Source organism: Esox lucius, chromosome 18, assembly GCF_011004845.1.
Source record: "Esox lucius isolate fEsoLuc1 chromosome 18, fEsoLuc1.pri, whole genome shotgun sequence".
NCBI lineage: Eukaryota > Metazoa > Chordata > Actinopteri > Esociformes > Esocidae > Esox > Esox lucius.
The window spans coordinates 3,728,601-3,756,229 of NC_047586.1; the positions used below are offsets into that span (position 1 = coordinate 3,728,601).

At 42.9% G+C, this 27,629-nt stretch overlaps 2 protein-coding genes across 11 annotated transcripts in view; both read right to left on the reverse strand.

Moving 5' to 3' along the window:
- Positions 1 to 11,644, reverse strand: part of LOC105024892 (proline-rich protein 5) — a 34,889-nt gene extending 23,245 nt beyond the window's left edge. The window contains exons 1-2 of the mRNA XM_010895170.5: positions 11,023 to 11,644; positions 4,877 to 4,991 (exon numbers count right to left, since the gene is read on the reverse strand). Of these exons, the coding sequence (XP_010893472.2) occupies positions 4,877 to 4,905 (29 nt within the window). The 5' untranslated portion in view covers positions 4,906 to 4,991; positions 11,023 to 11,644. The remainder of the gene's footprint in view (positions 1 to 4,876; positions 4,992 to 11,022) is intronic.
- An 8,444-nt stretch (positions 11,645 to 20,088) lies between these two features.
- wnk1b (WNK lysine deficient protein kinase 1b) overlaps positions 20,089 to 27,629 on the reverse strand; it is a 106,986-nt gene continuing 99,445 nt past the window's right edge. For all 10 annotated transcript variants that reach the window (XM_029114517.2, XM_029114515.2, XM_029114518.2 and 7 more), the window contains 2 exons: positions 26,177 to 26,400; positions 20,089 to 25,935 (listed from right to left, as the gene is read on the reverse strand). In XM_029114517.2, coding sequence (XP_028970350.2) covers positions 25,555 to 25,935; positions 26,177 to 26,400 — 605 coding nt within the window. In that variant the 3' untranslated portion in view covers positions 20,089 to 25,554. The remainder of the gene's footprint in view (positions 25,936 to 26,176; positions 26,401 to 27,629) is intronic.

Genomic DNA, 27,629 nt, shown 5'->3' on the forward strand with positions numbered 1-27,629 from the left:
GGGAATTATGTGTCTCTAATGTGGTCTTAAATTTGGCAGGAAAGTGCAGCTCGGATTCCACTTCATTTTGTGGTGAGTGTTCTTCTCTCAGGAGGCCGGTCTACCATGGTGGACTCTCTCTATAGTAATGTTGGTTCAACATTTTCAGCCAGTCACACAGGCTGGGTATTATACCATTATCGCAATAGGTACCCTTACATATTCTTTTTATTTCTGAGTGTCTCCAGTGTGTTAAATACTTCTCATTTGTAATTTTTATTATTTGGTTGAATCTGTTATTGGTCTGATTGTGTTACTGGGTCTCACTGTGTTACTGGGTCTGACAGCATTACCGGGTCTGATGGCGTTACCGGGTCTGACGGCGTTACCGGGTCTGACGGCGTTATCGGGTCTGACTGTGTTGCTCCCCCGAGGCTCTGTGTGGTCTCTCTCTATCTCTCTCCAGCTTTCTCCTTTCCTCTCTACATTTTCCTTCTTTCCCTCTCACGGTCTGAGTTCATTCATTCCTCTATTCAGAGCTGTCCATTCATTTCTACACTCTGTCTCTTTCTCCTTCCTCTCTCTCTCTCCATTTTCCCGATGAGAGCCCCTTGAGGCCAAGAAAGGCTGTCAAGGTTTATAAAACAGCCTGCAGTGCACAAACAGACAGTGCAGAGTTGCCTGGTAAAGAGCTGAGTGTTTTGTCCTTTCCACAGAACCTCAAACTGGCCTCGCTATAATGTGGTGGACCTGGGCTAGTGTGTTAGGAGAGACTGCAGCATTCCAACAATATTCTCATACATATTGTCTGGTGTTCACTCCCTCTGTATGTGTGTGTGTGTGAGTGTGTGTGTGAGTGTGTGTGTGAAACTGTATATTCGTGCCACACAAACTCAAAACAACAACATACATACAGTGATGCAGCCAAAGTGACGTCTAGCTCGCATGAGAGTTGGGAATGTTGTAACAGAAGCTATTGTAAGTCAGTCCGTCCATCAATTGTAAGTCAGTCCGTCCATCAATTGTAAGTCAGTCCGTCCATCAATTGTAAGTCAGTCCGTCCATCAATTGTAAGTCAGTCCGTCCATCAATTGTAAGTCAGTCCGTCCATCAATTGTAAGTCAGTCCGTCCATCAATTGTAAGTCAGTCCGTCCATCAATTGTAAGTCAGTCCGTCCATCAATTGTAAGTCAGTCCGTCCATCAATTGTAAGTCAGTCCGTCCATCAATTGTAAGTCAGTCCGTCCATCAATTGTAAGTCAGAAAAGTGGCCACATTATTTATTTGAAGTGTCCAGCTTGTGATGCCAGGGAGACTTTATGTTCAATTTCACACAAATCTGAAGAAAAGCAATTGTCAAATCTTCCACAATAAAAGCCCTCCTCTGCAATGAGGAACCAAAATGATGAGCCAACTAAAACGAATTATCAACCAAAAACAATGAAAACCGGAATGCTAACTTGTCCTAAACAGACAAATACAAAGACAAATACACTGGGCCAGTAACCCCCCCCCTCCCCAATAGCACAAGTTCCTGAGCAAGACAGTTCACCCCAGTTGCTCCCAGGTCATTGCTCTAAATGTTTTCTTAGCATACCTCACCAAAAAACGGTAAAGAAAACAGACATTAAAAGGCTATTGCCTCAGCACCATTACACACGTGAATAAAACAGTAATAGGTCGATGGTGAGTTGAACTTTTTATTAAAATGTCGTGCAATGATAGGGCAAATGTGCCTGTCTGAGTTCACAGGTCTATGTTTGAAAAGCACAATTTGAACATATACTAAAGCAGTTTGAATGTAGAATTAAACATGCAGAACTGGAAGTTCACAGTGATGTCCAGTAAGTAAACATTAAGCGTGCTTGTGTGTGTGTGTGTGTGTGTGTGCGCGCACGCTCCTGCTCTTTTTACCAGGGTCCCAGTCACGAAAACGGAAATAAAATATTAGCATTCATGTTTAGATGGGTTAAAATGCGTAAGGAAGTCTATTTAGGTTTCTGAGTATGACCTTAAAACGACAATTTACCCCAAAACGACTGAAGTATTTTGTTAACTGATAATGTAATACTTGTAATTAAGTGCAAGTCAGGAGTTCATTTCTCAACATTAGGCACTTGAATAGATCCCTTGGTGACATCACTTGATTCTTTTTGACAACCTGATTGCTGATATCCATAACTTTATTTGTTTGCATAATCATTGGATTAATTAAAAACAAGGTTTCGGGTAAAATATCCCTTTAACTGTCTGATTAAGCTGTTACCCTTATCTGGGGAGGCAACACATTCTGAAAAAATCCCTCGTCCCCAACTTTAAAATGGGTCTCACTGTTTAAAAGACACAGTCCGGCTGCGTTGCAGTTGCCAGGGCAACATTCCTCTGTGCAGAGTCAGAAAGTCCGGGCGGGTTCTAGATGGGAACACTCTTTCCCGAGTCTGTCTACTCATTAACACTCCCATAATGGGCTTTCCGGAACAGTGTTTCTGGCCGGGTTTCTGTAATGTTATCTTTTAATCTGAGAGAGTGCAGTGTCCAAATACTTCTGGATCGATTACAGATTCTTTGGGGGAAAAAACCCTGGCTGTGTGTTACGTCTATACATGCCACGCCATTCGGTTACAGATATGTTTGTGAACAGCAGAAAATGCCCACTTTATAAAGGCTTCTAATGCCATTTCCACTGCAAAGTGTCAGACATTAAGCCCTACTTGCCCTAAAGCCCAAAAAATTTCCACTAATTATAATCCACAAAACAATTAATGTTTCCTGTTGCTGTGGGATTGTTTTCATGATGTAGAAAATTGGCTCATATTAAGACGTGGCATCTGTATAATTCTAACTCTAAACCAAAATCCTAATCGTAACCCTAAACCTAACCCCAAACACCTAAACTCCAACCTAATCCTAAGCATAACTAGACGGCACCAGCAAAATGTTTTTACTACTTTTTCTTTTCTTTGTATCACAATTCTTCTGAGGACCATATAAATACATTCACACACACACTCCTCTAAAATGTTACTCTGCCATTTGAACCTGTTAAACCCGAATCCCATAATGCGTCTGTGAAATGAGAGGTCTCTGAGTGCACCATGAGTGCTTAAAAGATTCATTATGAATGGGACTTACTGATGGAGATCACTGCCGCAGAATCAATTTGAACACGCAGAACACACACAACCGCGCACACATACTTTAAACACAAATATCCACTCTTGCTGCTGGGTAGAGACAGACAGTCTGTTAATGAATAGAACTAAAACACTGAGTGTTGATGTACAACATTCCATTTTAGAATCCCTGTAAACAAGAGACAGTGAGCCGAATGTAACTACAAATACTGAACTAAGTTATACGAGGTGAATCTTCTAAAACCATAAGGGCCTTTCAGCAAAGTACACACAGGGCTGCATTTCAAATCCCTGCACGGGCCTTTACAGCATTGTGAACTATGTTTGACAAAAGGGATCAAAAATAGGCCACTATTCACTGAGCAGTATTCATTTGAGACACACCCTAGAGCTCCATCAACTGACGGTCAGACACACAGATCCACAGACCCACAGACCCACAGACCCACAGACACACCTCAGTTTTTATGTCGATATAGAAAAGCTAATAATGTCACCCTGTCTCGAAACATTCTCCGTAATGTGCCTAGGTACAGATGGTAAAAACACACAATAAAAATAAAGGATTTGTTGCTGGAGGTCAGGCGGTTGAGGTCGTTGTCTCCAGTCCATATACTACACCATGCCGTGGAAGCATGGGTTGAATTCCAGCCCACTGCTATTCAATCCCCCTATCTCCTCTAACATTGCCACTATAAATAAACCATAAAATGCCACGAAAATATACGTCTTAAAAAAATCACAACTAACCCAAACACACAGACAATCCCTGGTTGGTTCCACAGGGTTCCACACCTTAAGGCCCTTCAGCCTGAACCCATTAGCATCTGAAATTTATGAGGCTCTTTTTTTGCACCTCCCCCAACAGAGAGGGGGGGCGTGATATGAGTTCTGAGGTAAGTATGAAGCAGAACAGAACTTGGACTGGAGCCAGAACGCAGGACCTGTAGAAGCTACTGGCTGAGCGAAGCAAAAGACAGGGTTCTCGTTATGAAAAATTCAGCAGCAAGAATGAATTTACTTTTCAATCAAATATGGATGACTTTGTCTCTCGTGGTGAGACCAGGTAAATATAAAAGGAACCATAAAGGAAAGGAGAGATAATTTTGTGAGAAAGGCGGATTTACACCAGTTCCAATGTTTATGATGCATTGATAATAATTTATAAATGACACACTGCAATATATCAAACAGGAAAAGAAACAGAAAGTGTGTTATATTTACACTGATGACCGAGGTCATTAAACCGACGAGGGGGAGAGAGGTACGAATAGATTTCTAGATTCATTGAAAATGCCAGTGCGGAGAAAGCTTCAAAGTGTTCCCCCGTTTCCCAATGGGAGAAGCTGCAGGCCACATTTGTGTTCATTTAAGAGTTGAAGTGGATGTCAGACCAAACTGAATAAGATCGCTCATGATAATAAAACACATACTGGAACACTTTTGTATAGTGTTGTGTATCTGAATATAGTGAATATGCATGTGTGTGTTACTATTTAAAGTAAACATTTCTTCAAAACTGGTTAAATCAGAAAAAGGAGACTAATGGGGACATGGGGTTGCGGTAAGGTTGAGGTTATGGTTAGGGCAAGGTTTAGGATTTGTAAAAAAAAAGGATACAAATCGCAATTCAATTTGGTGTCCCATTAGTTAGATGTATGTATTCACTGTGTGGGTGTTTGAGCGTGCGCTCTTTTTGCATTTGTTTGAATACATTTGTTGGTCTGTGTGTGTGTGTGATGAACAGTGACTTGTGGTCTCACCTCCTAAAGGAATGGGCACGTTCGTCCATCCAAGGTGGGGGGGGGTCAAAGGTCAAAGCCAAATGATGGGAGTCAGAGACTAAATCTGACCTGGGAGGGGATATCCATACAGCATCTTTTACAAACAAAAAGAAAAGACACGAGCCACAGTTTAGAACACAGTTTCCAACTATCTCCAGTCCATTTGCACCTGAGAAACACTGTAAAAATATGTTTATACACAGAAAACACAGGTTGACCAAACAAAAAATCATTAACTCCAACATATAGTTTACCATTAGCTCTCGTTGCATGCCAAGATTATATTTTAATGTAATGAATTTAAATACGAATGCCTTCACATTCAACGGTGGTCTCTCATTCAAACACTTTGACTGTGGACATTAATACCAGAACAAGCCACAGGGGCATGCTAGCTCTTACATTTGTCCCTTTAACAGCCCAACCCTGTTCCTGGAGATCTACTGTCCTGCAGGTCCTCTCTCCAACTCTAATTTAACACACCTGACTCTAATAATTAGCTGGATGAAAAGCTTAACGGGGTTAGTCACAAATGAGATTGACGAGAAAACCTAGATCTCCATGAACAAGGTGGGGCAGCCCTGTTTTATGCCATTGTTCACCCTGCCAAGGAAAAACACACAGTGTTGTCTCCAAGTTGATGTTAAACAGCTGGTTACAGTGCAACTTGTTATTGTTTCCGTTCATTTGGAAGCTCTGTTTTGGGACTGTGTGTTTCAGGTCGCTGTGTCCCGCCTTCTTCAGCCCCCCCCCCCGACAACACTAGCCCAGCTCAAACACACAAACCTGGCTGACGGGGCTTCAGGAAGCAATGAGGCAAAAGGATTAGCATCATGCAGTGAGACAAGAGCAGCCTGTGTCTCTGGAGTTCACAGGCTAAGAAATTAGGTCAGGAAGTTCCAAGCCTTAGGTAGGACAGATCTCGGGTAGGACTAGTCTCAGGTAGGACTAGTCTCAGGTAGGACTAGTCTCAGGTAGGACAGATCTCAGGTAGGACTGATCTCAGGTAAGACTAGTCTCAGGTAGGACTAGTCTTAGGTAGGACAGATCTCAGGTAGGACTAGTCTCAGGTAGGACAGATCTCAGGTAGGACTGATCTCAGGTAAGACTAGTCTCAGGTAGGACTGATCTCAGGTAGGACTGATCTCAGCTAGGACTAGTCTCAGCTAGGACTGATCTCAGCTAGGACTAGTCTCAGCTAGGACTGATCTCAGGTAGGACAGTTCTCAGGTAGGACTACTCCAAACACATCTAAATCCCTCTCCGACCAAGGGGGAGTACACTTTTAACCTCCAGGGACTTGCTTGAGTTCTGTACTCCCTGGTAATTATGTGCCGACCTGAAGCCTCTGATGTGGCCTGGGATGGTCCAGTAGTCTGGGCATATTCTGGGCTTTGGGTTTGAGTCCAGTCCATAGCTCTCTCTGAAAAGAAAACCCCTCTCTCCTCTATCTTTCCCTAATTTCCTGTCTGTTAATATTTTTTAACAATCGGTCCCAGATTAAAGGGAAACAATTTGAAACAGAAGCAGAACTGCTTGGAGGTCTAGTTTACAGTAATTGCATCATCGAAGCAACATTTTTATTTAATTTGTGCCAGGGTGCTGTCACTTCTGCACATTGTTGCATAACATTAACAGATTAGTCCAGGCATTAAACTAAACTGCCAAAATACGCACACAACCATTAAGACTATTCGTTGTGCATCACAATCAGCCTTGTGCTGGGGTGAAGGGAAGGGAACCTTGACAGAAGGAAATGACATGTTTGGTGAAGCATTAAGGCCAGACACGAGGGCACAGACGGCCAATTCTAACAAAAATAGGTGAGTCACCTGGAAAAATAAATAATCTTTCTCAACAGTAAAGAGTTTTTCAAAGACGATGACTCAGTCACAAACTTGACATCCCTAACGAATGTCAACCTTTAAGAAACGTGGGTTTATGTCATTTCTAACATAGAGGGGATATGTCACAATCGGCATTGGTTGTTAGGTCACAAAGCTACGGCAAATGTATGAACCCTCTGCCAAGCATGACAGTGCTTATAACTCCTGTATCCTGTAAACGTTGCACTTGATTTAAAACGAGACGCCATTTTGGTCCAGGGGTCACTCTTACATGCCTATATGCAGCTCTCTGACAGAGGTCAGGGTTCAATACCCCTCACCACCTTTCACCCCTGTGTCACCTCTTCAGCTGTCTCCTCATGATTCCCATGTTTAATAAAAGCCTTGAAAAACAATAATACTAAATAATAAAACTAACAAAGCAAAACTATGGAATCCCAGGAATGACGAATGTCAGTGAAAGGTTATTTTGATGAGTAAAATATTTAAAAGGATAGTTAAATATAAAAAAGGGTTTAATCATTTCCCTTTTTTTTACTCTTCCATTTTTCATTACTCACCCATTATATTTTTCAACACTTCACTTATATTTTTTTCTCAGACCTAGAACAGTTGAATCATTTATCTATTTCCTCTTTTCCTCATGAGACATTGACCATTTTCCTCGTGTCATATTATAATTAGAAGGGTGTGTCTAAACTACCTGGGCAGTATCTGATACACCATTGGCTAAGCAAAAACACTGGACTACTACAGTACAGACTGTTGGGACTAACACTACCATAATCAGCCACTAGATGTCCGTGAGATTACTATTAGATCTAGCTATAGTTTAGCTAGATAGCTAGCTATATAATTTGACTTTTAACCGTTGTCTTATTGTGATTGTTTAATGGGTCATACACTCATATTGTAACAAACAAATGCGTTTTTGGCGGAGTAAAATATCAATTTCAATATCAGAGCATCTATCGGAACCAAGCGTGCCGCACAAGCCCTGAAAAGTGAAGCCAAAACGTCTCGATCGCCCCCTGGTGAGTGGTCCCAGTATAGGTCATAAACCCCGCCTCCCCATGTTATTCAATGGGACGCGAGACCAACTAAACAATTAAATTACCCTTCAAATATCTTTTTTCCGAAGCTGGTTTCTGTCATTTACTGTAGTTTGTATCACGCTAATGTAAATTCAAGAGTTTGTTTTTAAAATAAGTTGGTTTTTAGTTAGTTATTTAATGCTCTAAAAACGGTGGTGTGACGTCGTGATTGACAGCTATCTGAGCCGAGGAGCCACTGAGGCGCCAACAGGTTTTTTTCGCGATCTTCGGAGGACTAAGGAGATTGGAGCTTTAAATTTAATCTCTAAATTTATATAATTGATATAATTTCACACGGACATAATGGGTTGTTCTGCAGTAGATTGTGCTAACCGATCTGGCATTTCCAATCGATCTTTGAATTTTTTTCGGTAAGTTAAATTTATAAGCTATTTAATTAGTAAATAAATGTAATGGGCTAGCTAACGTTAGCTAAAAGACAACAAGCCTCGTTAATAGCCATGTTAATAGCTAGCAGGTGATCGTTAGCTAGAAGTTACCAATTATTTTTGTATAAGGCCTATTCTAAATTAAGGTTAAACATGATGTAAGTTAGGCTATAACATATCGTATTTTAATGAGGTTGGAGTGGAACGGAGCAGACAGAGTTCACAGGAGCAGGACTCCACTTCCAAAACAGTGCAGCGTGTGCTTGCGATTGATTACGGTATGGGCATTCTGCGAGGGAGAGTGAGGGCGGGGCACAGGGTGCCCCGCCCTCACTCTAACTAAAAACCAACTTATTTTAAAAACAAACTCTTGAATTTACATTAGCGTGATACAAACTACAGTAAATGACAGAAACCAGCTTCGGAAAAAAGATATTTGTAGGGTAATTTAATTGTTTAGTTGGTCTCGCGTCCCATTGAATAACATGGGGAGGCGGGTTTATTACCTATACTGGGACCACTCACCAGGGGGCGATCGAGACGTTTTGGCTTCACTTTTCAGGGCTTGTGCGGCACGCTTGGTTTTCACCAATGGAAAAGAGCGAAGGGGCTTCGTCCATTTTTTTTACAGTCTATGATCGGAACATCATTAGCTACCCCTTCAAGGACACGGTGTTACCGTGGTAACGGCGACAACAGTACTTGAGTCGGCGGGAGAATTTCTTCTGCTGCGCTGCAACTCGTTACTTGAAGCAAACTAGCAGTTGTAGTTTAAACTCAAACTAACGTTTAATACCTCCGTTATTTCATTAAATTATGTCAACATTGCGGTAACACTCCGACATTTTCGGGTAAAATATATCCTGTGCAAGAATTCTTTAACGTTCCACTTCGGTGGGCTAGCTACACAACCATGCGCCAAATTTTGCTGCAATTGTTGAGTCCAGCTGTTATGCAAAATGTCAAACAGTTTATAAAATAAACTGGTACTTCTTATGCTATGTCAAAACTTGAACACAGGTAGCTAACTCTTTTTAAGACACCTTTGACTAATGTACATTGTACAACAGCTGGATACTAGAATATGACTAGATAAAACCTTGTTTCGATTGCTCTAGTCTGTATTCAGCACTAACAACCAATCTATCCCATGTATGGTTTTAGACACCCTTCTAATTATAATATGAAGAAAATGGGAAATGTCTCCTGAGGAAAATAAGAAATTAGATGAATTATTCAATTGTTCTAGGCCTGAGAAAATAATAAAAGTGAGGTGTTGAAAATGATAAAGGTTGCTTAATGATAAATGGAAGAGTAAAACATTTTTTTTATGTATTTATTGGGCTTTATAGTAAGCAAAGGAAATGATTACTTACTTTTTAATATATATTTAACTAGCAAGGGAATTAAATATAAATAACATACTCATCAAATGACCTTTTACTTGACATTTGTCATTCTTGGGATTCCATACAAAATGCTGGAAACGATTATTTGAAATAATGGAAATTCCAATCACACTTCCTGAACTTTGTCTCCGCCTTCTGGCCACACTTGGCACCACGTCAGGACCAGGAGCTAAATTTCCATCATGCATATATCAACACTTTTCCCATATGATGCTTTATAGACCTACGCATAGGCGCCGATTTATGTTTTCCTCCGTGGGTGCTCATAGGCGCACGCCATTTATATATATATATATTTTCGTGGGTGCTCGCTATTTTCCGTGGGTGCTCGAGCCCCGGAGCACCCACGGTATCGGCGCCTATGGACCTACGTTTCACACCTGAATTTGTAACATTAGTCCGTCTGTTTATTAGCTATGGTTGCAAGTTGGCCACTTTCCCAAAATGCAAAAGGGGTTGGTCACCACCATATCCTGGTTGGAGGAATTTCCCGTACAAAAATGTACCACGTCTTTAGTTTTAAGGTACGGTGGTAACTTTTGTTTTATGACATGTTGCCGGATTCACACGAAATCCTTACGGTTTCTTTGCCCAGGGCGGTCGATAACGCGATAGGTGAATATGATGATACACAGGGAAAACTGTATATGATTAAAGGGGAAAGGTGAATGTGATTCACGAGGCCCATGGCTTGGCACGGCCCGCAGATCAATGTCATCTATTAAGTGTTGGGGCCCAGACATGTCAAGGGGACCGCCGTGCCTGCGCTAGGCTCATGGTTTGCTCCCATCACTCAAACAAGCCAATAGTAAAGTAGTGTGATAACCATGGCGAGATGCCAAGGAAGTAAAATGAATAATTATCTCGGTATCCTTGCACTAGAACGTTGCCATGTTCCTGAAATGGTAGTGTCCGAAATACAATGAACGTTTTTCATTCCCATCGGGAATTGGGAAAAGTTCATGGAATTTTGAAACTCCACAAACGACTTTCTATCGACCGCATACGTCTTATTCAGCCCCTGTCCAAACAAACAAGTCTATTTATATTTCCTTCCCCATTAAAGAGACACACAGGCAGACATCAGTGTGCCTGAACCCCCCCAAGGTCTCACCCGTTGACAGCTCCTCAGGTAGCTACACTAGTCTTTGCAATTGCAACTACCGGTCGGTTTCGCAGACACGGATTAAGACTCGCCCGGAACAAAACAATTAAGTATAATCCGAGCTATATGTAGTTGTTTAGCTATTTCAGCATCTCTACATGTAGCTGTTGAAACAACGTAACACACTGGTATATGAGCTGACATCGCATCATTGCAAAAGACACGCGTTACAAGCCAAATCCATTCCATAAACTCAAACTGACGCTCATCAAGGTACCCACCGTTTAATGTCTGTCCTCTTCTGGGGGTACTACAAAAACATGCCTCAGTGATGCCTACAACCTGTTCAATTTAGGAGCTCCGGCAGGCACTAAAAACTGTCAGAAAATATGCGAGATTTGTCCTTGGTTTGCAGAAAGTTGGCGAAGGTTGAAACTGAAACCAAGACTGTGATCCACACTGTTTTGTCTCGCTGCACGAGCCAACTCCGAAGACTAGTGCTGGATGTTTTGGGTCGTGGTAAGATCGGTCGCGGTCTGGTCGAGTGCGCGTAAGATGAGCGTCTACTAGCTTGTGTGTGGTGTGTGGAGTATGAGTAGACCAGTGTGTTTAGGGAGTATGAGTAGACGTGTGTGTGAGTGTGTGTGTGTGTATGCGTGCGCGACACATGCCGCGGATCCATGTAGAAACAACGACGAGTGCCATGGTACGAGTCTGTACAGGTCTGCTGACACTGGGTTATAAATATACAGACTGTTTGATGTTTGAAGTTTCATTCACGTGAAACCAAATCACACCGCTTAATGAACCCTATTAATCCATGAAGAAAACCCGCTTGACAAAAGCTAGTGATTGAGCATCTTTTCAGCTTCACATATCAAATCCCCACCTAATCTAAAATGGACTAAGCATAACAAACCACAAAAGGATCTTTAAATAGTAGCCTAGATTTTTGTTAAGTTCATGAAGAGAATGGTATTGGATGATCTCACCCTCAAATAAGAAGGAAAAAAAACAAAAGAAGAATAGAAAAACATTAGCAAAATTAACCATGCCTTGATTATCCATAAAACATCTAGTTGGTAGAGGTATGTTTTTGTAGTGGATGTTGAGGATGAAGAGTTGACCATAGACATTATAACTAGAGACTAATGCAAATAACCCTCTGCAAAATCCAATAATTCAGTATCGGATTTCCTTTTACAGCACCAACAAGTTGAAATACTGTGCAGGTGGCAAAGTCTATATTCCAAGGTCAGGGATATCTGCCTTTACAATGCCGAGGTCATAAAAGGAATACAGTGACCTGGAAAAATACAGCATTGTGGTGTGAGCAGGTAAATCAATGCCGACACACACAAACACATACACACCATCTTTGTCCCAGTGGCCAATCATTGATCAGCGTAACTGTGAGGACTTTGTTTCAGTTCACTAACCCACACAGTTGAGCAGTTGCCTGTGCCATAAATGACTGCTTTCAGGGTTTGTTAGGGTGTGGGTCTGTTTGTGTCCTTGTCACTGACAGGTGAGGGTAAGAGAGTAGCATGTGCTGTTTATGGTGAAACACACCATCATTTAACCGTTGCTTGAACATAACAATACATTATACAGTTCAAAAAGGCGTTGTTGTTAACAAGTTTGTTTAAACACACCATCAGCGTGTTTCTCCAGTGTAATGTTGGTCTCACTGTTTATTTTGGTGGTGTTTGAAACTAACCCACATGTCTAGGTAAATTCAAATGTACTTTTTATGAAGTTTTACATCAGAAGTTGTCACAAAGTGCTAAACAGATACCCATCCTGCAACCCCAGAGAACAACAACAGGGTTAATACACAGTGGCTGGGAAAAACCCCCTGGTGGGTTGAAACCTAGAGGAGAACCAGAAAATGAGGGTTGGCCAGTCCTCTTCTATAAGAGTACATTACTTTTTGTTCTTGCTTGTTTTGATGACAAGCAGGTCCATAAATGCATGTGGGCTTTGTCCCGAGTCCTTAAACAGAATCCAAATCAAGTGCAATCAGGTGGACAAGGACAGAGACAGTCAGGTGGGCTGAGGGCAGTGAAAGCAGATATCATCAGGCAGAAGCTTGATCTGTAACACATCCAGGAGGACTTTGGACTGGGACAGTCATTTGGACCTGGTAATCCTGAGGTGTGGTCCAAAGGTTCATGTCCTCCTAACGTCAAACAGGACATCAGGAAAGTTATAGAGAACATTCCTAGGATTCACAAGGATACCTGAGCATACTTCCCAGACTGACCTTTGTCCCCTGGATACATGAACTAATGCATCGTAAACAACTGGTACCTAAGACAGGACAGACCAGTCTGGTCTGGTTTATTCTGGTCTGCATCAGTCTGGTCTAACGTGATCTGGTTTAGGCTGGTCTGGGTCTGGCCTAGGCTAGTTTGGTTCTGGGTGAATTCCTGCTGTCTCTATATGAAAGGTTTCCAAATGCTTGCAAAGTATATCCAGGCTCGGTTGAAAACCACAGTGTGTGTGTGTGTGTGGGGGGGTATGTGTGTGTTTGTGTGTGTGTGTGTGTCTCTGTCTAACGTTTACCTCCTGTTTTCTATTTATGCATCCGGAGTGACCACAAGCCCCGTCGGAAAAATGTCCTCCCAAGTTAACCGTTACTCGCGTACAAAAACAAGGAGAGAAAGTGTGTGTTAGTCAGGCAGTGCTTCCAAATAAAACAGTCGAGACTATTTTGAAAGTCATCACTCATGTGGCTGTTAGGGACAATTTATTTATACCTATAGACATATTTCCTAGTCATCTACTTCAGGTGTAATGTAGGTGTTTTTTTGTTTGGACAATGAAATGTATTTTCTGAAAATGTTGAATGTGATGTTGAATTACTTGTTTTTCATTTGCTATTATTATCTTTTTTTAAGATATATTTTGGTGCGTTTTATGGTATAACAGACAAAATGTGAAAAGATAAATTGTTTGCTGAAAGAGGTGGATAAAAAAAAGCTAATTGGGCTAAATTATTTAAAAGGATTGCAACATCCTTTTAACCACAAAGACGTGGTTTCAACATCCTTTTAACCACAAAGATGTGGTTTCAACATCCTTTTAACCACAAAGACCCGGTTTCAACATCCTTTTAACCACAAAGACCCGGTTTCAACATCCTTTTAACCACAAAGACCCGGTTTCAACATCCTTTTAACCACAAAGACCCGGTTTCAACATGATTAATAGAGGTAGTTTCTTGAGCCAATGCTATGTAGCATTACTGCGCAATGATTGGAAGTAGGACGTCTTTTAGAACATAGAGCACACTGGTGCAGTCATCAAAAAGGAAGTGTACCCACTGGAAAAAAATAATAAATGTTAGTACAGAAAATGTTAGGACACCCCTGCCTTCAACATCACATAAAACTGCAAATCATTAGAACATCATTATAGAGCAACTTGGAAGAATCCAGCCTTCCATAAAGATTAAAAGCTTGGTCCGGTTTGGTCTTCACCATGTAGGTTTTTGTGGTAACACATCAAAAGGCCTATTCAAGGCCCTCAGAAGACAGATCATTGATGCCCATGATTCTGGGAGGTGATCATCTACAATGGTTTGGCACTGCTTTGCTTGTTCAGGGCCTGGCCAATGTGCCAACATTGAGTCAACCATGAATTCCATATTGTACCAGAGGTCTTGAGGAGAATGCGAGGCCACCTCACAAAAAGCTGAAGCTGAACCGATTATTGATTGGACAATGATCCAAAACACATAAGCAAAGCTACACCCGAATGGCTCAGAAAGAAGAAACGTTTCCAAGGCCACTCCCAGCTCCACCTACCAACACTAAAAGAAAACGAGGCAAGAAAGAGAAGACAAAAATGAAAGGACCTTCACATTACCAATATCCCAAACTATTGCTTTAATATTGGAAAATAGGATTCAACATAAGGTTGCAACATACTGTATATTTACAAAAATGTCTTCCATTTGCCCTTAGCTTTGTTAAACCTTTTAAAATTGGAAGCAGTTTGCTGAATGTAGTTTAACCTAAAAAATAAACTGACTAACTGCATCAACTGGAACTTTCTCACTAAACTGCAGTCTGGACTGGACCAGATCTAAATCCATTATAAAGGCTCTTTATTGTTGCAGTAACACAGTCTCCTAAATCCACCGTGGAAGGCTGAAACTCATTTAGATTTCCCATGAGCCTCTTAGTGTCCTCCTAGACTATTGCTTTCTCACCTGGACTCACAGTGGTGCCGTCTTCTCTCCATGTCTTAATAGGACTTAAAAGGACTTTACCGTGTTCCACCCTTGGAAATGTTCTTAAATCCTAATCTTGATTGGGGCTTTTGAAGAACCTTATTGCAGATTTGTGCCATGTTCTAGTTTTTGTTAGGATTTGTACCGACCAACTGTGACCCCCCCCCCCACCAGAGACCGGTGTATTTAACCTGAAATCGTGAAACTCCGTAATTAAATTAACTGTGTTTTTCCCAACGGTCACCAGAAGGCTTTCTCTCCTGTGTGAATCTGTGTAAGCCTGGTTAGGTTCTTCGAGACTACATCTTATTACTGTAGTCACTAACCCTAAATATTTCCTGTCCTGTGGGAGTCTGTTTTGGCCTGGTGGCAGGGTAACTCTATTAACACATCTAGTAACCAGAAGGTTTACATATCTGTCGTTCTGTTCCTGAGCAAGTCAGTAAACTAAAAAATTCTCCCATGCTGTTGCCAATGATGAGAAGCTGTTTTCATTCATACCTTCAAAAAAAAAATCCTGAGCAAACAAAGGTGAAAAGAAAATTGGTTGTTCTTTCCTGAGCCATGACATTTAACCCTCATCTCTGTTGCATGTTGCTTTTGATAAGACTATTTACTAAATTACTCAAATGTGAGGTTTTCACCTCAGTCACCAGAGCAAAATGGTTTCTCTCCTGTTTGAATTACTAGGTGGCAGTAACTAAAGCCATCGGCACCCACAGATTAATGGTTTCTGTGTTCATTAATATATACCTAATTAGGTTGACTTGTAAAATAAAGCTGATGCCATTAATTACAGCTAAACAGCTTTGGTCCTGTGTGAATTGTCCTGTGCCCAAAACAGATGTTTTAATTTGAAGGTTTTTAAACATGCAGGTGCAGGATTTCCCAGAGTGACAGATGATGACAACATTTTAGCTTACAGGTGGCGCTGTATGATTTTTCACCTGGTCTCTTCTTGGGGATAGTCAGAACAGTCTTATGTAGTTCATAGGGATTGGATCAGAAAAGTGTTGTTATTGTTGTGGAAATCACTAAATGGGAAAGGCACAGAGACTAGATTATTTTCACAAGTAAAGCTTTATTCAAGATTTGCAAACCTGAAGCAGTTAACAACAGTCAGCAGAGTCAGTTCAAAAGCTCCATTGAAGGTTGAGCTCAGGCCTTTATACATTCAGTACAGCCCACTGTGTCCCCCTCCTTTGCCTGGTTAGTCTACATGTCTATGGCTTAGAAAGATAACAAGATGTTTACAGCCCTTGAGAAGTTTAACCAAAACTATAGCTATCTGTTATAGGCACATCCTGTACAAGTGAGCAGAGTCAAAACACATAATGGCCTTACTAAATGACTGGATTATACTTAGAATAAACAACATGATATTAATGTACTATAGAATAAGAATATTTCTACCTCAGTTATGTAGTTCAGAGGGTTTGGATCAGAACAGTCTTGTTATGTAGTTCAGTGGGTTTGGATCAGAACAGTCTCGTTATGTAGTTCAGGGGGTTTGGATCAGAACAGTCTTGTTATGTAGTTCAGAGGGTTTGGATCAGAACAGACTATGTATTCCAGAGGGTTTGGATCAGAACAGTCTCGTTATGTAATTCAGAGGGTTTGGATCAGAACAGTCTCGTTATGTAGTTCAGAGGGTTTGGATCAGAACAGACTATGTATTCCAGAGGGTTTGGATCAGAACAGTCTCGTTATGTAATTCAGAGGGTTTGGATCAGAACAGACTATGTATTCCAGAGGGTTTGGATCAGAACAGTCTCGTTATGTAATTCAGAGGGTTTGGATCAGAACAGACTATGTATTCCAGAGGGTTTGGATAAGGTCAGGTTTTTTAATTTGTTATATATAATTTCATTTCACAATTATAAAAAATTCCTACTAGAAGTGTGGAGTATGGTGCCTACATAAGTAGGAGAAACCCTCTGAGATACTGACTTGACGACATTTGGGGCTGGAGCCTTTCTATGGGCATTGAACACAATAGATCACTCCTCCCCAACATGGCTAATCTCTAACCCATTAGCTGGCATAAGGGTCTTCCGCTAGGTTGACAGTATTGTCTCTGTTTACAAAACAAACCCTTGGCCCCGAAGCACCTGGGGCCAGAATCTGCCTCTCCCAGCCAGCCTACCTTGATTGATACTGGGGCAGAATGAACCAATAAGCTGGCTGCCTGGAGGACGGTTCACCCAGGCTGTGTCACCTTGCCAAAAGTCCCTTGGTGAGGGAATGTGGACTATAAAACACATTCTACTACAGTCTAAACATTTGGATGTGTGTGTGTGAGGGGAGACTGTGTGTGTGTGAGGGGAGACTGTGTGTGTGTGAGGGGAGACTGTGTGTGTGTGATAGTGTGTTTGCATAAGTGTGGATGTGTGAGTGAAACTGTTTTCTCTATGGTCACACAAGTCATTCTGCTGTCTTTCTCAATGTCCTCTGTTCTGGTAGGCTATTCCCTGATCCCATAGGTTGTCCCATGTTCTTATAGGCTGTCCCCTGTTCTGATATGCTAAATTATTTCTCCCACAGTCCACCTTCCCACAGGCTCAGTGGCTTTCAAATTGTTTCAAAACGAAATCCAGGCAACTACCTCAATTAGAAAGCAAAGAGACAGAGACCGAGAGAGAGTACAAGAGACAGAGATAGATAAACACAGAGAAACAGAGTGAGAGAAAGACAGAGACAGTGTTGCATAATACCACAGTCCACAATGTCTAAGGACAAGCCTACAGTCCATCTTCCATAACCATGCGTCTTTGTTCTGAGGCAGCAGCCTGTGGTGTGTTGATTGCATTCCAGAAGCTCCTCTTTCAAAGGATCAGCTTCATGGTGGGATTGAAGAAGCGTGAGAAAGACTTTAGCAAGTTTGTTTGTGAGGCTGGCGGACATTGCATGTGGGTGCGATGGCAGTCATGAGTGTGGCCCCGGAGGACTGAAGGGTGGGTCCCGGAGGACTGAAGGGTGGGTCCCGGAGGACTGAGGGGTGGGTCCCAGAGGACTGAGGGGTGGGTCCCGGAGGACTGAGGGGTGGGTCCCGGAGGGCTGAGGGGTGGGTCCCGGAGGGCTGAGGGAGTGGTCCCACAGGCCCAAGGGTGGTACTGGAGGGTGATTATGGGGAAGTTGGTTAAGGCCCAGGGCAAACTGGTTGATAAAGGACAGTAAAGCAATCAATCACATTGAACATATCATTTAATATTTAATTTATATTGAACATATGCAGTTATCAGAAAGTTTTTTGCAGATACCTAATCCAAATCAGCAAGAAATAAGATGTTGAACCCCATTGGCTTGGTAAAAAAAACTAACAGAGGAAGGCAATAGCATTTGTTGTGAAAAGGGCACTGGGATTTTACAGATAATTGGTCATGACCAGATACAGAGAATGGTTTAGAGAGATAGAGAATTGGTAAGAGAGAAAGTGAAGAGAGCCCACACAAAGTGTCTGGCTACTGTCCTGGAGCAGAGTCATATCTTGGTGATTTTTAGGGCTTAGGGCTCAATTCAACCGAACCATCTTGGTAATATTTACACAGGAACTCCAAGACTGGTCTTGGTACTGTATTAAAACCTACATCTACTACCAGACTGGTCTTGGTACTGTATTAAAACCTACATCTACTACCAGACTGGTCTTGGTACTGTATTAAAACCTACATCTATTACCAGACTGATCACGGTACTGTATTGAAACCTACATCTACTACCAGACCGGTCTTGGCACTGTATTAAAAACCAAATCCACTATCAGACAGGTCTTGGTTTAAAACTACTACCATGATGACCCATGTTAGAAGTGTGTTCAGAATTAGAAGTGTGATAAATATTGTAAATAAAGACACTGCATAAACATTGCTATGGTTGGTTTGAATTAATCCCAGACTTAATGAACTCTCCAGGGTTGTGAGTTCAATTCCCACGAAGGCACTCATGGGATAAGAGCTAAATGTAATTTGAGTACATACATCAGGTTGGATCTTTTCTCAGTACTCATCCCCTATCCACACATCTCAGAGTGCTGACTTAGGATCAGCTGTTTCCTAGAAATCCAGATGAATACGATACAATGGACAGGGCGACCTGATCCTACATCAGCCCCCCAATTCTGCACCGATGACAAGGATCACAGACAGCATCCCCTCTGATCCACCACAAGTTAGCCCAACAGGGTTTGTAATTGGGTGAAATACTGTTAGTCAGGAAACAAACAGCGGGCTACCTAGTTAACCCTGCCAATCACAGGTGCGGGGAAGGAGTCTACTCCTCATAAACACAAGGTACCGCTATGACTCAGAATTATTTGAGAGATAAGGAGCAAAAAAAAAAAAACCACGTCCTTTAAATGTAAAGCAACGTATCTACGGAATTCATCTTGTCCGTATAACAAAATACACCATTCATTTTCATCAGATAAGGAAGAGCGTGAGGAACAAGACCGCCCCGATGTGTGAACACTCAACCACCTGAAGAAACAATACACTTCCTTCACTGCGCTGTTTTGTCTCCCACCTAAACGAAAAGCCCTCGGTTAAAATCCCAAATTACGCCCTCTACCCTATCTAGTACGCTGCTTTCGACCATCAGAGCCCTATTTGATGCCATTTGGGAGGCAAACTTTCTCGATTATTTATATTACCGCCGTGCTGCCCCGTTGGGGAATATTGTTCATTAGGTAATTCCACATCCTTCCTCCATTCTCACTTCCCAATGACTTCAGTATTTCCACTGAGTCCATGACTACTGAAAAACACTGGTTCAACAGTCCTTTACCAGCTGGTTTCCTAACTGGCCCAGTCATTGAAATCCGGCGTTACCCAGCAAACCGTAACACCAACTAATGGTAGTGTCGTCCTGGCCAGGCAACAGCATCTACAAACAGAGACTAGCAAACAATAATGTATTGTAAATCTCGTCTACAAAACAGATCCTAAATTAGCAGTTCTGCAATGAGATGCTGGACATAGTTTCTCATCGAAACCACTTCCGAGTTTATCACTGCGAGAACTGCTGTCTACTGCCCTCATGTGGTAGTTTCTGGTACTGACACATTAATAAAAACAATAATTTAGGTTGACACAAAAGACCAGTCACATGATTCGTTTAAATGAGTTTTGTTTATTAAGTTTACAAATAAAGTAACAAATATATTTCATTGGAGCGCAAAGCACATGTTTTATATGAAGCTTGAACACCCTATACTTAGTGCAAAACATACTGTAAAGGTGGCCAATGATTCCCTACATGTTTTTGTTTGGTTTTCATTTTTATTTATTTTTATTTAATTTTGTATCATTTTGTCCAATGTTAAATAGCATACAGAAAAACCACTGAATTAAGTCACTAGAGGTATCTAGAGACACAAAGTCGTAAAACAAGAATCAGATAGGTAGTACGAAACAAAATAACTTAACAACAGCTCAGTGTCATTGAATAAACGCACTGCTCTGTTGTATTTACCACAGGAGAGCAAAATGGCAAAAATAAAATAAAAAAATCCATTGTTTCATACTTTAGATTTCTGTGAGGCTGGGTGTGTATCTTTTCACTTCGGTTATTTAGTGATAACTTCAGAATAATAGGCTGTGCTGTGAAGAATCAGAGATAGCATGCAAGATCATATTAATAGAAACAAGCATGTTGTATATTCAACCAGTCGTGTGTGTGTCGGCATTGAATGGCATTCCCACATAGTATCGGCACTTTGCAGGGCGTATCGGTTACAGGAAGTCAAACGAGTAGTCGTAAAACAAGAACGAAAAGCAAAACCTCAGCAAGATTAGTAGCAGAATCGATCGCTATTCCGAATGGCGGTAAAAATGAATATTGTAACACTTTTGAATCAGTAACTACCTCGGGAATGCAGCTCCGACCCAGTCGTGGTCGGCTACCTCCCCGCCATACCGATTAGCGAAATAATCCTCTGGTGAAGATCTAGTGTAAATGTGGTCATCCGGGAGGTCTTTCACAGCTGTAATGTCAACACAGCTTCGTTCACCGTTGCATATTCTGCATTGCCATTGTACTCGACATAGGCTACATATTAACGTAGTAAACAGATTGCTCTTTTTAGAGAGCAGATTTATTTTATTTTTTTACAATCCGCATGGCACTTGGAGGCATTGAACAGGTTTTTTATTGTTCCTAACCCTAACCCTTCAGAATTATGATAGTCAATTAAATAACTAAGCAAAGTGGCATTTTGTCATGTTCACAGCTTCAACCAAACTTGCTAAGTAGCCTACTTTACTACACTGGTAGTCTCTGGTAATCTGCAAAACAGGCATAAGCAACGTTTTACAAAGCAAAAAAAACTAACAAAACCCAATTTCTTTTTTTTTTTTTTACAGTTTTAAATATCCAGAATACAACATAGTCACTCTCAAAAGACAAATGGTTGAAAATCTATCGTCGGTTTTCAAAGGATCAACACCTGTACCGGAGTAGGCCTACGGAGAAAGCTAAAGCGATAAGTAGGAGATAGGTCTAGCAGTCCTTGTAAGCTAATCAGTAGTTACGGTGACACGTTTTACTGTAAAAATCCACTGTTTCACTTTTCTAAGTTATCACTTTTAAACGTTTGACTCCACCTAATAGTTTTGTACAGTTGGTCAGAAAAAGGAAAGCAGGATGAATGAACCATTTCTGTCATACACAGATTTGACCGTACACATTTTCAGTAAAACAGGAACGGAGACACCGTAGATCAAAAAAAATTAAAAAACAAAGAAAAGAAAAAAAGACCAGAAGGACGTCAACCGAAAACCCATCCACATCTTGAATGAACAGAAAAATGAAAACGATTTAACAAAGCATTTACTTCGTATCATTGTGAGGAGGCGTCACTTTCCAACTGCTACGAGACCAGAAGCTACAGCACTAAAAGCCTCAGGGGTGTTTATTAACAAGAACGGGCAGCGTTAAGACGATGACGGGGGACTCGACCCGCCCGTTCCAGCACTGGCGGTGAGGAAGTCACTTGTTGGTCACACCATAGAGTGTGATAGAGGCCTCCACTGCATAAAAGCCGTTTCGGAGTGGGCAGCGCCACTGAGGGGCTTCCGCCGTTTGAGTGTTGTCATCAAACCCAGCAGCAAGGTAGCCTGGTGTTGGAGATTGGATGGCCTCCCTGACCTCTCCCCTGCTGCACTGCCTCCCCCATGCTCTACCACCGCAAACTCCACTTTCACATCACGACATTAAAGGGCTCATCACATCCACTACTGCAAAGTCTGCGTCCCCCAAAAAGGCGACACATTCCTTGTTTCAGCGCACTAATCTTGGCTAAATCATCATGTTGAAAATAGGCCACTGAACGACGGAACAGGGTGCTGTTTGGAACTCACACACAGACTGCTCCACGTACAAGCCCACAACGTTACCCGGTTTCAACTGTTTTGAGACATTCCCACGAACACTTACTCACTGACTCACTTTCTCGTCAATGTTTCTCCTGTCTGGCATCTGTCTCCAACACCGGGCTCCTATGATGCGCTGCTGGGTGCCTGACTCGCACGAAAGGCGTTCGAAGGCCAGACAGCGGGGTGTCCAGTGATCTCATGCACATCGGACGAATGGTTCTAGAAACGTGACCCAGGAACGCCAACACAAACGCAACATGGTGGTGTGACGGATGTAACCGCCTGTTCGTTGTTCAGGCTAGATAAACCTGACCAGCCTCACTCTGATGGCCAAGCTCAAACATGTCTTTTTTGAAAATGTTTCATTAAAATCCCCCTTTCCTACTTTCCCTAGTCCTGAACTAAGCCTGTCTTTCCCCCAGAATCTATATTATTTTTTTACCACTACAAAAATAAATGGCGCCGATATTAGTTACCCCGGCCTCCCCTTCCTCTCCCCAAATTGCGGTGTACCTTCAACCTTTGAACTTAGCCCAACTAGCTGGTAATGCACTCCAATGAAGCACCAATCAACAGTGCTTCTGTAACTCCAGCATGACCAACAACAACAAAAAACTAAAAGCTACACAAAATAAATCAAGGCACCACTGCCTCCAGCAAAGCTCTTACTGGGGTACTTGGGAGGGGGGGAGAAGATGGGGAAATAAAAAAAAAAAAGACCAAGGGTGAATCCTAAATGCCACCCTATTCCCTATTTAGTGTACTACATTTGTCCTCCATCTGCCCAGATCCAGCCTTGGTCAAAAGTTGTCCGCCGTGTAGGGAATAGGCTGCTATTTGGGACGCCCACGTTATTATTCAAGTACGTTAATTGAGACCATTTTACATTCACATTTTTATCTAATATAAAGAAAGTAGAAGAAAGTACAAAGGGAAGGAAGGTTAAAGTGTCATTGATAAGTACTGTGTAAGGAAAATAGCTAGCCTTTTACTTTTTTTTGTCAAAGTATTAACAATCCACTGTTTAAATTTCCTCCAACTTTGTCTTTTTTGTAAAAATCCTTTCTGTATATTTTTCTCTTAAACTAATGTTGTCCAACAACATTCATAATCACAGTGTTTCAACATCAAAAACTGATGGGTAAATACATGTCCGTACAGAACACACTTGTTTTTTTTGTTGTTGTTTTTAAATATAACAATGTACATTTTGTTTTGAATCACACTACTGAAAAGAAGTTGAGAGATTGAGGCCCCTAACGCTTTTTTTCCCCTTGTGATTATAAAAGCTGTTACACTGGTTACAGGAGAAGGGTTTTTAAAGCTAGTAAGACCCTCCTTCAGGACAGCCAGTACGTCGCTAGGGACATACATACGGCACAACCCACCTCCTGTGCTTTTCCTGCTCCTCCCAATCTGGGATCAGGATCCCAACACTAACCTTTCGACCCAGCTCCTCATCAACCATTAAAACAATCTGCGACGAAGAGAAACAAACACACCCCTTCCTTACGCCTGCTAAATTACCATTGAGGACCCAGTAGGTTTAAGTCTATGGAACTCCTGTTCAGATGGGAGGGTCACCTCAGGGACCTCCTAGATATAGTACACTCCAAAAAGCAGTAACCATTAGCTGATAGATGATACAGGGATACACTTGTTTCTTTAAAGGCCCTATACTGGAGTTGTAGTTTCTTTAAAGGCTTTAAACTGGGAGTGGTAGTTTCCTTAAAGGCCCTATATTGGGAGTTGTAGTTTCTTTAATGGCTTTTTCCTGGGAGTTGTAGTTTCTTTAAAGGCCCTATATTGGGAGTTGTCGTTTCTCTAAAGACCCTATACTGGCCTGGAGGAATTCCTCTGCAGGAGGCAGGAGAGAGGGTGACAGCCAACTGATGGGGACCCTTCTTTTCATCATACTACCGACGCGTCTCCTCAGCCTCAGTTCAGCGCGACAGAGGACAAAACAAAAACACACAACTAAAATGACCAACAAAACCCCAAATGGAGACATTCTGACTCTGTACATGGAATTGTTTTTGAATAACGAAGGCCACTTTTTGTGTCATTGTCTCCAGGGAGGATCATGGGCTTTTACTCAAGATCTGTGCGCTAACAGTATTATCATGGCAACATGGGAGGGGATCGGGGAGTGGACCACCAAAGCCATTCTACTGTTCCTCCACACACCCACCGAGGCCACCTCCGAATTGACACTCTTCCGTACAGTGCACTGCCAGCGGTGGCCTTCACAGTGCAGTGTGGGTAGTGTCATCAGGGACGTTCACTGCCTGACCAGCTGCACACCAGTGCACCATTCCAGTATCATGCCCCATAACCTCAAATCTCCATCAACCAGAATTATACTGCACTGCACTTTCCAATGTTGTACTGCACTGGATTGTATTCTACTGCATTGCACTGTACTGTACTATAATGTACTGTATTCTACGGCAATAGATTCTACTGCACTGTAATGCACTGTATCTTACCTCACTGTATTGAAAAGCAGGCTACTGTAACAGTCCTGTAATACCAAGCCAGGTACTTTATGATCGTGTCACTGGAATAATCAACCGGGGTCAGGTGTCACAGCTGGAGTCAGCAGACGGGAGGAAGAGTGGAATTGTCATGGGTCTCGAGTCGATTAGGAGGGGCGTTACGTCTTAGGTGATCTAGCTGCAATGGCACGCGACCACAGACACACCCCTTCCTTGATTGGGTCCTGACCCCTCCCCTTTTCTCACCTAGAGCCTCTCACTGAGTTCAACATAGCACTCTGTGCTCTGCAATGGAGTGCATGTCAGGACCAGGCAGGGAAGAAACCCCATCGCCACACACACACACACACACACACACACACATTTAACAATAGTAATTGTCACAACAACCCTCTCTTTGGCCACTTCACAATGCACTCGTGTGTCCGTTGGCGTTCATCATTGCGGTTCCCTGCCGTCAAGCTAGGGCGAAAGGAGACGGGGTTAGGATGTAGTCCTCCTGTGTGGGAGAGGAGACGGGGATGTTTTCGATCTCTTCTTTCATCCTCCCGAAAGACAGAAGGGGGCGTTCACTCTCTTTTCCTCTCTCTCGCCCAATCGTTTGCCCTCTCCGTTTGTAACATGGACACACCCTCCCCCCTTCTCCAGGCCGTCTAGGTCCCAGTCGACCCGACCTGGCTAACACCCTCCCCATCTCCCGAACCCCTATGTGGTCCTCAGGTGGGGGCCTCCTGGGTTGCTGACAGAGCTCTGCAAAGTGCTGATGTGGTGGAAGCCCTGCAGGGAACCGCCCTGCCCTCTGGTGGCAGAACAGGGGTATTGCGAGGGGGACACCACCAGGGGCTGAGAGGAGGCCAGAACACCCGCCTGTCCCTGTCCTGGAACGGACCCGGCGGATCCGGCCCACTGGGCGCTGCTGTAAGGTGCAGAGGGGGGGTAGCCCACTCCCGACCCCCCGTACTGGGCAGGGGGGCACAGGGAGCCCTTGCGGCCCCCCAGAGAGGTAGAAGGGATGGAGGAGGTGTTACCGGGGCACAGCTGACTCGGGGCGGAGTTCTTACGCCCCTTGTTGGCCGACGGGATTGCCTGAGGGAACAGGGGGGAACAGGAGGAGAATTTCAGACAGTCCGTTTCTAGGTTCTCGCTAGAACCTTCAGCGATAACATGCGTGGGCAGCTTTCGGGCTGACTTTCAAAACAGACGTTTCACTAACAGAGGTTTATATTTCAGACTATTTACACAGGCGGGTGGCACGGATATCATAGCCACTCAGCACACCGCCTACGCCTTCATTTCCCAGAAGTCTGGTTCTGAGGAAGTGACCTACGTCGTAGCTGTGGCCCTGCGAGGGCTGCTGTTGGTGCTTGGAGCGGCTCTTCCCGTGGGACAGGCTCATGGCATCGCGGGCCCAGTTGTCCACCAGCTTGTGCAGGTCGTCGGTAAACGTGCCTTTTCGGCCTTGCTGGGGAGCGCTGGGGGGGGCGGGGCCCACCGGTCCCAGAACCGGACCCTGGACCCCCGGCACACTGACTGTGTTCATACTGCTGGTCCCTGGAAAGACCGGGGGGGGGGGGGGGAGAGAGAGAGAGAGAGAGAGAATGAATGGCATAATAAAGCAGTGGTAAAGGAAAGAGAAGAGAAAGCATCAGAGGGAGGCAGGGAGGGACAGAGAGGGAGGCAGGGAGAGACAGAGAGGGAGGCAGGGAGAGACAGAGAGGGAGGCAGGGAGGGACAGAGAGGGAGGCAGGGAGAGACAGAGAGGGAGGCAGGGAGAGACAGAGAGGGAGGCAGGGAGGGACAGAGAGGGAGGCAGGGAGGGACAGAGAGGGAGGCAGGGAGAGACAGAGAGGGAGTGAATGAAGGACATAAAAAGCAGCGATAAAGGAAAGAGAAGAGATAGAAAGGAGAGAGGCAGAGGAACAGAGAGGGAGGAGGGAGCGAGAGAGGGAGAGATAAAAAGGAGAGGGCAGAGGAGTGAGGAGGGACAGAGAGGGGTTAGGTTAAGTTGCTATATCAATGTATCTGGCCAGAACAGATGAGGAGACACTGGTTAATGCCATACTGTAGTCGTGTCAAAGTATGAGGTTCATGATCCATTCTGAGTCCTCCGTTTCTGCCTGGCTGTGTCCTCATAAACTAGGCCAAAGGTCGGCTGAGGTTGGGCAGTCATGTCCTCTCTGCTGCCTGGTCTGTCCAATGGACAAGACTGATTTAAATAAAAGCCTTGGATATCATCTATGTTTGAATTTAGAGGCTGGAATTCAACACAGCTTGTTATCTAATGTTGTCTACAGTGACATTGTGTAGTTACCAACACCAGCTGAGTAGTGTGTGTGTGCGCGCGTTTGTGTGTGTTTTTGGAGAGATAGTTTTTTTCTTTTATTTACAGTTTATCCACATTTTGCTGAGAAATGTATTGAAACCATTTTCTTTTTTCATCACGCCTGGTGATTAAAATGTCTTGGCTGTCCAGCTGTTCTAAATAATGATGGTACACATTATAATAATGATGGTACACAGATCTACAGAACAAACAGTTTTTTATTTAATGGTTTACTATATGTTTAATGCTTCTCCCTCTAGGAAACAAAGAGAGCACCCAGAATAAATCAGAGGTGAGGTGGAGTCTGAAAAAACAGTTGTTTTCTTATTACATGGCCTTATTTAATGTTTACACATCCTGCAATTGCAAGTCAAGAATTAATAATGAATTAAGCTTCGACAAAAACCTTACACGTAACAGCATTGTTAGAAAGACTGCTAGACGAGTCATTGAACAG